Consider the following 13224-nt stretch of genomic DNA (forward strand, 5'->3'; position numbering starts at 1 on the left):
TGTTTCTTGTCCCTCGTGTTTTTTTTTTTTTTTTTTTGCGTTCATTGAATAAATATTAATCTGTACAATCTCCTTGTGATGTGCATTTGTTGTTCGAGTAAAATTAAGTGTTATTAGCAAGGAACATTGCTGCAATTATAGTTACATGTGAATTCTGCGTAAAGGACATCGCACTTAACGCATCTAATACGCAAAGTAGCATAGCTCTTCAATGGGTCCATTGGAAATTTGTAATCACTGTTTTTATGCAAACGTTGCTTTGTTTGCCAGAGCCTGACGAAGATTCCCCCTCTGCAGTCCCTTTCGAAGACCTCGTCGGAATGGCAGAATGGTATTATTTAGGACCCAAACATTTGTTTTTTTGTTGAGTCCCAATGATAGAGATGAAAAGAAAAACTCACGTGCAATACACATCACTTCCCTTCATAATTTTGAACTAATTATTTTAAAATGATATATTCCTTATTCCTTATTTTTCTCATGTATTGTGTTACATACATGTCACTCACTGTGTCAGATGGTATTATTAAGGGACGGACATAATGAGATTAGAATATTTAGTTAGAAAATGGAAGACATTTTACCTACTGTTTAAAGCCTTAAATTACAAACTCAACCTGCGAAATTTCTAAGAAATTTCTCCACTTGGCATATTCTTACAAACTGTAGTAATTTCTGTCTTAAAAGAAAATGCAGAGAGAATATTCTGCAACACAATACACATATTAAGGTGAAAGAAGAAACCAGTTAATTGTATTGTAATAAAGCTCAATACAACATCTAAAAAAACAAGAGAAGAAGCTCGATACAAATGAGTGCTGCTAAATGATATGAGAAAACGATTTCGCGAATAAAATAAAATACAATTATACAAGTATTGGTAAATTTCAAAAGCCGTTCAGTTTTACAAAAAAAATTGAATGTGTCCAAAAAATATATGCCACTTCACTTTTAGTTATATAATAAATTATAGTTTGAAATTCAGTGTAACTTGAAAATAAGTCGCTTATGTATTCATTGTAAAAAAAATATTCATGTATTATTTAATCATATAATATCAAGTGACGTATATTATCACATCAGATAATTTAGTTTAATTTTTTGTTTTTTGCAATCAAAGTCCAAAGATTTTTTTGTAATATGATATTTTTAATTTAATATTTTATTAAAAGATATTTTTATTCATAATTAATTTATATTCATCCTAATTTTAAACCTAGTTTTTCCCTTTTTGCGTATCAATCATTGCCACCGTTGTCAAACAGAAGAACACTTTCTCCGCTTCGCTTCCTGCGTCATGTTTCCTAATTGGCCACCGATCACGATTGTAAAAGCTACTATAAATTGGCAAAATTTGAAGAGAAATAAGAAACGTCTAGTTGCCTCCTAAATAAGTTAATTGGACATTTATATTCTAGGTTACATAGGGAGTTTAAGTATTTTATTGTTGGTATTTATGTTGATTTGGTAACATGTTTCGTTAAAACAATTTAGGCTATTTTGCAAACGCGATCAGTGGTTAGGTAGGAGTAGGAGGCACGTCGTAGAAAGCGATGCATGAAAAGTGTTTTTTGCTTGACGACGATGGGAAAGATTGATATGCAAGGAAGGAAAGCCAAACTAGGTTTAGAATATGAATTAATTAGGGATAAGAGTGTTTTTAATAAAAAAATAAAAATATCATAGTTACAAAAATAAATTGGACTTTAATTACAAAAAATAAAAAATTAAGCTGAATTATCTAATGTGATAATATAAATCACATGGCATGATTAAGTAATACATAAGTTATATCTTTCAAGTCACCAAAATAACAACCTAAATTATAATTAGATTACTTATGATTTAAAAAAACTTTTACACTTTCAGAATATTTTAATTAAATTCTTTGTAATACAATGGTTTTACTGCATTCTTCCCTTAGTGCCTATAATTTATTAAAACCTATGAAAGAGTATAAATCTTATTCCTAATTCAATGAATCTCACTCCACCAAACACTGATTCTTCCCTATTTAATTTACTATTTGAATCAGAAATCCACATTTACATCTTTACCTGCCAGCCAGACGTATACGTTTCTCTATACTTTCAGAATGGTACAATTTCAATTAATAATACTTATGGCTGTTAGCTTGAAATTTCCTTAATGGAAAAGCACCTTAACAATAACAACCCAACTTTGGTTGTCCCAGCCTCTTCTTTCTGTTTTCTTAGCGTAAAATGCCAAACCTTTTTCCTTATTAGGCACGCACCACACCACACCATCCTTGTGAAAGGGGGTTTCAGGCCGTGTCACTAATTGGCTTCACTCACTCACATGTCATAACCAACTTCATCTGCATTCTTGAGTACCCAAAATAAGAGAACTCTATAAAGATCATCTCATTTGGTTTGCCCATTGGAACATAAAACAGTTGTGTGTTGGTGTTTCTTTACTATTTGGTTCTGAGTTCTTAGAACAATACTACTATATTTCCTTTGATGAACAACAACACCATCTAATTAAAACTCCTACTGAGTAAGTTTCTTTGAAGTGTATCATACATTCTATCAACACCTATCGTTTATCTGTATCTCTCTTTTCCTCGCATCATATCACCTGTCATACATACACTTTTTTTCCTTTCCCCTCTTTATAAGGTGTTGAATAGAGTTTAGTGTCCGCCAAAGTTTTCTCGTTTCTCTTGTGTTGGCTTAACTAACAGGCACTATGTTGGAGGGACATCAACTTTTGGGGTTTGGCTTCTTTGTAATTGGTTTATGGCACTTGTTCAACCACATCAAGCTCCATGCTCTTAGTTCCAAGTCCTACACATCAACCCTATGGTTTCCCACCACAATATCCAGATACTTGGAGCTCCACTTCATCATGGCAAGCTGCACAATCTTCATTGCCATGGAACTCTTCATCGCTCCCATTCATCACCAACCATTAGACCCTGATGGAACCATTCCCACCACCCATCTCCACAACTTTGAACACTCTTCCATGGCCATGGCTTTCTTGGTCTATGCCATATTTGCCATAGTTCTTGATAGAATTAAATGCACCAAAGCACAGCATGAGCTAACTCACTTGCTAGGAGCCATAGCTTTTACACAACAATTTCTTCTCATCCACCTTCACTCTAGAGATCACATGGGTCCAGAAGGCCAATACCACTTCTTGTTGCAACTTTTGATTATTATTTCTTTGAGTACAACACTAATGGGAATTGGCTTCCCTAAGAGCTTCTTGGTCTGCTTTGTGCGTTCTGTCAGCATAATCTTCCAAGGTGTGTGGCTTATGGTCATGGGGTTCTTGCTTTGGACACCAGGGTTTCAAGCCAAAGGTTGCTTCATGCACCTTGATGAGTCTGATGAATATGTGGTTAGATGCAGTGATCATGAGTCCCTTCATCGTGCCATCTCCTTGGTGAACATTCAGTTCAGCTTCTTGTTGATTCTAGTCACCATTTTCGCCATGTCTTTCTACTTGATTCTGGTCAGAAGATATGGTGGTGAGAAAGTGGAGTATGTTTTTCTGACAAAGGAGGAACATTACCGTGAAGAAGATGGCTTTGTGAAACCTAACAACGACGTTGAATCCCAATCCCAAGAGAAAAGCATGCAAGAGCAGATTTAAAATAAGCACTTTCTTGGTGTAAACGGTGAATTAATCAGAAATATTATCATTCTTATGATTTTCAAATAATTATTGTAAAAAATCAACAAATTTACTGTTATGGTTAATTTATTGAGCCTCTGAATCACATTAGTGTGTATGTAAATATTCAGAAAGAGTCTTGCTATCAGTGATCTTACTCTGTAGGAACAGAATTATCTTCTGATAAAAAATGCATGTAGATTAGCTCTATCATAAAATACACAATTTTGTAATTACATTGCTGGTATTCTTAGCATACTTAACGTTAATTAGGAAAATAGTAAAACATTGCTTTGGTATATGGGAGTGTAAAACACTCATATTTGAAACTATAAAAATTAGGATGTGAATTTAACCCCTAAACTTAATTATTTAATGTTATTTCAGTCCTTTTTGAATTTTGAACACATGTAATGACATATCGCACTTTCAAGAACTTTTTTTCAAATTTTATTTTAAAAACTCAAATGGTGTTTTACACTTTTAGCCTTAGGAAAACTACTCACAAAAGCAAGACTTGCCCAACATAGTTGCCACAAGCACATAAATCATGGCTCAACTAATTGATAATATCTCAACAAAACATATGTTTGACAACCATCTCTTTTCCCCTCACGTTTGAAAAATATTCTCGGATTTTCTTGATACCCATGGATATTTCAAATTTAAAATAAATAATTTTTTTCCCATAAAAAAAGGTCGTGGTCCATGCTCCGTTTCATGGTCGAAGAAAAGAGGAACAGAACAGAGGGAGAGGGGCTGAGGGCGTGACTTGTGAGAGTTGAGACTTGAAAGCCTCTGTCTCATGGACCACGTGGTCGAAGAAGAGAGGAATAGAGGGTGAGGGGCAGGGGGCTAAGGGGGTGACTGAGGGTCCTACTAAGATTTAGGGACTAGGATTATTTTTTTAGATAATATATATATATATATATATATATATATATATAAGATTTTTCTTCTATTATATGGGATAATAGATATTCACGAGTATGGATACTATGATATCCATATCCTACCTATGACCGAACGAGTAAAAAAATATCTAAACCCATGGGTGACAAATACTCATTTAAAGTATCCACCATTTACCCATACCAGATTTTATCTGAGGATATCCACGGGTACTATTTTTTTTTGTCATCCCTACTTGTGCAAGCTCATGAACACAATATTAAGACCTTTTAACAAAAAAAAAAACGTTGAAATTACTATGTTATGAAAAGAAAGAAAAAACTGATTTTCAAAATTTATTTCCTAAACTTCAAATGAAAACAAATGGGTATTAAGCAAAGTTTTATTTTTTTGAAATAGAAAAGTATTTTTAAAAGCAGTGTTCAAAGAGGTCCTAAATTATCTCCAATTCTTCTTTTTATGTTAAAAAATATTATTTTAATTTAAGCTATGTTTGTGTTTCACAACAAAAATAAAATCATAACAATCACAAACCATTTAGGAAATGAGGCAAAATTCATTTTCGATTTTTTAGCTTTCATATAAGATTTGACGGATGATCAGTGAGTTTCAGGTATCCTAGATTCCATGCCATAGGCAACATGTATTCATTCCATAGTTAGTTACAGGTATTCATTCATTCCATAGGCAACACGTACTCATAACTCATTCCATAATGTGGTAGCAGTAAAGCTACCATATGATTCGCAGGTGATATCGAGCTAACTGGGGAATTGGTATAAGAAAGAACCATTGTATTGGCTTATTTCACAAGGGTGGTTTCTTCAGTAACTGTCAATATCTGTCTCTGGCGTTCGCAGGTAGTAACGCAGACAATTCACCAAAACCTGCTCATTCAAAACCACAAAAAAGAGTTCGTTGTGCAGTTAAATTCAGCAGAATGACTTGGTGTTGGATAAAAGGAAAACCGACTTATTTAAAATCAATGCAATAGTTAGATAAACAAACGATTGCTAAATTACTTCTACTCCAGCATCTAGGAAAAATTTCTCCATTTCTTTGAACACAAAGGTTACCTGAGCCATTGAACTGTTCAATGCAGCCCCGCCGTAACTAACATGAAATGTATCCTTAGCAACCAAACCCTGAGAGAAAAGAGGGTAAAGTTACTTAGGGTAAATGAATCAAGTAGAGGCAAACAGAGGCGGACAAAGACAAAAAGGAAGATACCTCTGTATCAATCTCAGCCGATTCAACATCAATGTTTACATCTGCAATGACTTTGATGATTTCAACCAGCAATCCCGGCCTATCTGCTGTCTCTATATATAGCAAGCTGATAAATATTGAATTAAAAAGCATTAGATGACATCATGCACCAATTGCATATTGGGTTGCTTATTATGTTAATTATTTGGAGTCAACAATGCAAGTAATAAACAGCTCAAAAACTACAATATGCACTGGTTATAAGATGCAAACCTCCTCTTGGGTCCATCTTCCTTAACTTGTATACGAGTTTTGATATCATCATCAAGCTGCACAAAACAGCATAAAGTTGATATTGGCAAGACTAAAGCTACACATTGGACCAGTAAAATCATTGAATTGAGTACTTGCAAAGTGCAAAATTTGGTAGAAGTAACTAAGCTTTTTTTAGGGTTTTGTGAATGTGTGGCCTTAAGAGTTAGGACACATGTTAGGGAATAAGAATAGAAACTAATAAAAATTACAAGCATTTAATTTTTGAAAATCTTAAAAGCATTTGATATTTTCCTTGAAAGCATTTAATATTTTAGACTACCAAATTAATAAGGAAATGTTTTATAAATATCTGCAACCTTGAACCTTCCTCAAAAAAGTAAAAAAAAATAAAAAATAACAAAGCCAGAGGTCTTCCTCAAAAAAGTAATGTTTATTTTATACAAAAAAAAAAAGGAAAGCAAAACTGGAAGAGTGCAATTCACCTTTTTCTTTGGAGCCTTTATGCCAAACACTTCACCCATCGCTAGTAGTTCACTGGACTCCTACACAAATTATATAATATTTATGAGTAAAGAAAAACTGAAAATCAAGAGCAAACTAAAAAGTATGTTGGCAAAAAGTAACAAGGAAAAATTGTGTTTAGAAAAAATGTTAATTACAAGGAAGCTTCTTATCTATAAAGTAACCATATAAGAAATCCAGAGGCAATTATCTATGAAACAAACTTACAGGATGATATTTCAACAGATTGTTAATAATGGTAAGTCGAATTCTCTCTAACATATCAGGATCTTCAACTTTGCGCCCAGTGTCTCTGACAATATGAACATCAAATAAATCTGTAAAGACTAAAAGGCTCTAATGAAGCAGTGAAAACACATTAGGCAATAATCAATCGGTGAGATTTTTATTTCTTCTTTGTCATATGTTCAAGATACCTCATTCAAGTATATCAAAACTAATGCAACTTATACTTTTGAAAATATGAAAATAAGAATAATTTGATTAACTTCTTCTTATTGTTCAATTTTTACAAGATTTGACGTGAATAATCTAAGTAATATTTGGTTATAATTCGATAGTTAGATCAGTAAAATCACACTTTATACGAAGTTAATGATGGTGGAAGAATAAGAGCAACTTACACCAGAAGTATCAAGAGAATAAATCCTCTATCTGGATTCTAAGAGAGATTAATTGAATTTAGCAACACCGAAAGAGAAGACTGTAATTCAGAGAATTCCCTAACATGCAGGTTTCTAAATAAGTGAAAATTCTGGAAAGCAGCTGAATGATATGAAGAATAAAACAAATTACCGGAGCATAGAGCAAACAAGAAAGATAAAAAAAAGTCTACGAAATGCATAAGGGAGGACCCCCCAAAGATCCTCACAAAATTTAAACCATTGCCCACACCCTAGGAAATAAAAGATCTAGAAGGAGCACAACCTTAAGATATAAATTTCCAAGGTCTACAAAGCAATAACCACAGAATTGACACCCATCCCATCACAATGCAAACTACACTTTAGATAACTTGATGCCATAAAGAACTGGTCCGTGGAGGAAAAAGCCAAAAATCCATTTTGGCAGTCAAAGCAATGTTTAACTAAATTTGCAAGACCTAAACTTCATTCCTTTTAAGTTCTACAACAAAATTACTAACAACCCCAGACTAAAGAAATCCCACATAAGCTTCTCAATTCATTGAGCCACGGCCACCAAAATACAAGGAGAGAGATAATACAAAGGGAAACTAGAAAGGACAATGAGTTAGGGATATATGGCCACCTCTTAGAATTTGGACTTAGTGCGTAACTCAAACCAAAAAGCCAGCTTGCAGATAAGGACTGCTCGAGCTTTATAAGCTCTGTTTAAGTCAGCTCTAGCCAATGTGGGACTAAACAACACCCTTGAGGCTGCAATTAAGGCCACCCCCAAAGAGACTGAAACTAAGGCAGGTTAGGGGTGACTGCAATTAAGGCAACTTTCCAACACCATGTAAGGAAAAGAAAGCGCCTTCCCAACTATCTAACCTCCAGGAAATCTTTCCATTGACTGGACCTGAGGAATGTTCTTCTCAAGTACAAGTATGGATAAGAACATGGGGCAGTCCATTGTGAGTTACAGGATGATCCTCCTGAGTCCAGACACGCCTCCATAGAAAGAATATGACGATGATTCACAGATAAGGGAAATTTCAGTTAAAGACGGAAAAACTGACTGATATCTCAATTTATCAAAGAAAAAGAATATTTATCAGTTTAAGAAGAGCAAATTCACCCATGTTATTCAAGAAAAAAACAGAGGTAAAGAAACTGGAGGAAAAAGACAAGGAAGACTTACGATTGTGTAATGAAAAATTTTGTTTGCTTGACTAATCCCTCTGTGGAGACAGTTCCCTTTGAAACATCCAATCCCAAATCTTTTAATGCTTTCATCTGCCTTGATATGAGCAAACAAAGATTAACCATTGACAATACTTATAAAATGATGTAGATAGAGAAAATGAGCTCAAAACTCTAACAAAATTTTATATAAATGATGTCGTTTAGTGACATAGCAAGAACAATTATCTCTTTTCCAACATAATCTCAAACAAGTTTCTGATCGTCAGCCTTCCAACATTCTGATGATTACAATTTTTTTCTTTCTTTAAAAGTAAACTATAATGGAATACAAAGGCTGCTCTGTAGTTTTCATGTGAATTTTATAAAACAAGGAGAAATGAGCCAAAAGAGGCTTGTTCACTAAGGGAGTCATGACTTAAGGATGACAACAAAGATAATAAAAGAAAAAGAAAGCCACTCCATAGACAACATAAAACTATCATCAAATTTTACTTGCTCTGTCAGATGTGTTTTATTAATAGAAAAGAAGATGTATAATGAGGAAACATAATTAAACAAAGCAAATCTTAGGACCTTCATAAATTGAATAAATCTTATCTAACAATCACATAGTGAGAGCATCGCTTAAATAACAAAATTGCAGTTAAAGGACATCCCATCAAAGATATCCAACTGGTTTGGAAATTTTGGAGATTGCATAATTTAGTTTCCAGTAGCCAAATCACCGTGTCAAGAAGAGCTCCTAGGCGATCCCCAAAGCTAAGCTGCACAATTGTTGCTTCAGAATCTGATTCTTGATCTATTAGAACTATTGGCATAGGAACACTATCAGGATTGTCACCAGATTGCTGCACAGTAAGAATTATCCAATCAAACATCCTATAAATATATGTACATAAAAGCATGGCATACATAAAAGCAGGGCATATGTAATGAATAATTAACAAAAGCTCAGATTGTTGGCAAATACATTTGTCAATTATAGCAGTCACTATCTTAGACCAGCATAAACACCACCACCAACAATAGGTGAATATAATACAAGATTGACTTATAAAATACACAGGAGTTATGGATGCAAATTTTTTTTTTCTTTTGCACTTCAGTCCCTCGTCAATAATTTTTTTGCAATTTATGGATAATAGCATAGATTGTAAATCCCAAATAATAAATCAATGCTTACTACTCCTATTTTTCAACTGCAAAAAAAAAAAAAAAGGTAGACGTGAATGATATGGCGGCAAGAAACACATCACCGACCAGTGAAGCAGAACCAACTGCATTCAAATCATAAGCAGAAGCTTTTAGAAAGTTCCTGCAAAACATTTCAACCAGTAGTAAGAGACAAGTGATATAGATACATCGTGGTGACTAATATTAAAGAAAACTAAAGTTGCAGTTGTGTTCATAAACTAGAGTATAAATCTGATCAATAACAGTGGCTGAACCAACCTTTATCAACTCAATGAACCTGCAACAGCAAACATATTGTGATCTTAACCATATATGGGATCAAGGCCCTACAGAGTGCATGCCCAAAAAGAGCAAGAGGATACAAGATTCCAAGGGATGCATAAGAAGTGAAAAATAACAACAAAAACTAAATAACCAAAGTTTATCCATAGTGGGGATGCTAAATGGAAGCTTCAAGCTTAAGGGTTTTCAAAGCAGGAGAGATATGGAGCATTCCTAACCAAGCATTGGTACTAATAGAGAGGTCCTTACATATGAGAAAGATTCCTGAAAGGATTAATTGATACATAGCTTTAAGGTTTACAGTTACCACTGAACTAGCAGAGGCATTACCGCATCACAATTATATACTTTTAATACATGCACTTCTGTAAAAGGCCTCAGCCTCCCCCTCCATCCCAGGTAAAACAGAATTAATAGCTTTGACTAGCTCAAATAATCCCATCCATTTTTTCAGTATATACAAATGAAATGATTAAGGAATAGCATCAATCACAATGATGCATCAAGTTGACTACTTTTGAACCAGCAAACCTTTACTATTTAGCACAGGATTTGGCAAAGCACGAATTGAAAGCTGCATATGAATTTGAAAAGGGGGCATTGAAAAGGTGGTTAGAAGAAGTTGGCACACAAACTCTTCCAGATCATCAGAAAAGAAACAGAAAAATAGATCAATAATTGGAAAGACAAAGAACTACGAGCATGAATGATGAAACCATGCAACTTGAACTATTAGTCAGACACTTGAATAAACTAGTACATTTGCTCACTCGAAACACTTACACTGCATTTAAACACAACAGAAGTAAGTTCAACCAAAATATCCAGAAAACGGCACAGGAGTCACTGAATCCATGAACAACATAAGCTCACAACTAAAAATACTGGTTCCATAAGAATCCGATTCCCCTCAAACTTTTGTTCCTCGGAGAATTGACTTCAATCAAATTTTAAGAAATTCCAACAAAAATACAATTAAAATTTGAAAAACAAAAGTCAAATAACAATAATAATATTTGTTTTCTAGTTTCTACTCATTTCTTTCAAGCAAATCAGTGTCACTCTTTTGATTTAATTCCATCCCTAGCGAACATGTATCAGTATTACATTTTCATTCCATCACTACCGTCTTCGTTCATCTGTCCACACTAAACTCGACTTCAATCGCAAAGGAATAACAGACAACATCCCAATAAATCGCAGCGATTTCGAGAACTGACTAGAAAAGATAAAATACTAAAAAAGGAAAGTACGGCGAAGAGGAAATCTCACTTGTCCCTGGAGAGGGAGGTTGGGGAGCGGAAGAAGGCGTCGGAGGGAAGAGAGAAGAGAGGAATGGAGCGCGGATCGGAAACCCTACCAACACCGTGGACGGCGAAGGAAGGAGCGAGGAAAGCATTGGTGAGAGCCATTAGTGAGAGTGGAAGAAGTTGAGTTGGAGAGACTTGTGCCTGTGGGTGCGTGCGTGCGTGCTTGTCTGTATTATTATTGTTACGTGATGTAATGAAAATCAAAATAATAAGAAACCGAAAGTGCTTTGTCTATTCAATTACATGGATTTGTCTGTCTCTTTGTTTCTCACTACTCAAATTGCTGCTGCTGTTTCTGGATGCTGACGCTCGCTTCGATAATATTATTATTCCTTCTCAAACCTCGCCGATGCTTTTTTTAAAAGTTAATTTGGCTCTTATATTTTTTAAAAATGTATAATTTAGCCATTTTCTTTTAATTAAGCTGTGAGACTGTTTCTTAGGATTATGAATTACAATTATGTTTGTTTACGAATATTTATTATCATTAAAAAAAAAGATTTTGTTTTTCCCCAACTTCCCTTCACACTATGGGCTCCACCGCGCGCAATAGGAGATTAAATTCGTCTTTAAAATTAATGAAGTGCCCAAATAATCTCTAAAATTATCAATCACTTTAATTTCTGAAATTGGAATAGATGGTCAAATTAATTCCTATGATAAATAAAATAGAACATTCATTCCTAAATTTGTAAACTATAAATCGATTTAGTTCCTTAAATTTTACTAACAAGTTAAATCGGTCTCTAATTTTAATAATATTTCTTTGTAACTTTGTTGATTATGGGAAAGTAGGGGTGAAAATGAGCAAGTCAAGCCAAGTTTTACTAGGCTCGGTCTGAGTTGAATACGTAAGGCTTGAGCTTGGCTCATTATCTGTCATAGGTTTTTTTTAAGGCTCGGCTCAGCTTATATAAAAGTCTGGCTTGGCCCACGAACCTATTTAAAAGTCTGCTTAAAAACGTCTTTGATTAATTAATTATTTTAAAACCTAGTGAAATACTAACTAAAAAAATAAACTTATAAAATTTCGTATAAGTAATGTACAAATCCAAAAATAATTGATAAACAAAATTATATTGAATTCAAATCGTTAAAGCACAACATATATCAAAAGACAATAAAAAGAACATAATATTAAAAAATGTATGGATTAGAAATGATTTGCAGAAAATGAATTTTATTCTACGACAGTGTGCATGAACAGTAATAAAAACTGGAATTCTAAAATCCTATAATTATTCTCCTCTCCGACAAAAAACTCCCTAAACTAAAACCTTGGTGCTGTTATATAGGCCCTCAACCCCAAAGCTTACAAATCTATTTTAAACTCAAGCCCATAAACGAAATAAAATAAAATTTGGACAAGATAAGATAAGATATGATGAAATAAAATCTGGACGAAATAAAATCTAGATGGAATAAAATTTGAATAAAATAAAATCTAGATAGAATAAAATCTGGATAAGATAAGATTTGAAAAATAAAGTTATTATTATTATTATTATTAGTTAAACAAGCTGGCTTGTCAAGCTTAACAAGCTTTTTTTATGGTTTGAGCTTGGTCTTTTTATTTAAAAAGCTTGAGCTTGACCAAGCCGAGCCGAGCCTTACATAGGCCGAGCCGAAGGGCCTCCACAAGCTGTTTGGATCATTTCCACCCCTATGGGAAAGGAAGATGTCAAGGATTCAAACTCTTTTTTTCTTTTTAAGCTAAGGATTCAAACTCAACTTCTAACACCTTTACCATCTTTTTAAAAGCTTAATTGTATTTTAAGGATAAATATGCAAAAATTTCAAAATAGAGGTAACCAACTAACGTTAGGACAAGTTTTTTAAGATTATACAAGTTTTTGGTCAAAATTGGGTGAATAAAAAACTTTATGGACAAAATTTGCATTATTTTAAAAGTTATGGGGTAAAAAATATAATGAAGTCTTTTATTAATCAAACAAGTTTGACCATGCACATTTTAACATGACATAAGTTTAAAAGTAACAGCCTTTTTTAACCAAATTTCGAAAAGTCTTTTTCAAAAATAA

At 33.7% G+C, this 13224-nt stretch overlaps 2 protein-coding genes across 2 annotated transcripts; one reads left to right on the forward strand and one right to left on the reverse strand.

The window, feature by feature from the left end:
- Window positions 1-2249: 2249 nt before the first annotated feature.
- LOC114370304 lies at window positions 2250-3861 on the forward strand. Its single transcript, XM_028327612.1, has one exon. The coding sequence runs from the start codon at window positions 2713-2715 to the stop codon at window positions 3625-3627; it is 915 nt and encodes a 304-aa protein (XP_028183413.1). The 5' UTR covers window positions 2250-2712; the 3' UTR covers window positions 3628-3861.
- Window positions 3862-5096: 1235 nt separating this feature from the next.
- Window positions 5097-11445, reverse strand: LOC114370758 (ACT domain-containing protein ACR12-like). Its single transcript, XM_028328151.1, has 10 exons — window positions 11145-11445; window positions 9657-9711; window positions 9122-9244; window positions 8392-8486; window positions 6775-6859; window positions 6528-6587; window positions 6043-6098; window positions 5791-5896; window positions 5637-5705; window positions 5097-5447 (listed from the first exon to the last, which is right to left on the reverse strand). The coding sequence occupies exons 1-10, from the start codon at window positions 11282-11284 to the stop codon at window positions 5385-5387; spliced, it is 852 nt and encodes a 283-aa protein (XP_028183952.1). The 5' UTR covers window positions 11285-11445; the 3' UTR covers window positions 5097-5384.
- Window positions 11446-13224: the final 1779 nt, after the last annotated feature.

This window comes from Glycine soja, chromosome 10 (assembly GCF_004193775.1).
Source record: "Glycine soja cultivar W05 chromosome 10, ASM419377v2, whole genome shotgun sequence".
NCBI lineage: Eukaryota > Viridiplantae > Streptophyta > Magnoliopsida > Fabales > Fabaceae > Glycine > Glycine soja.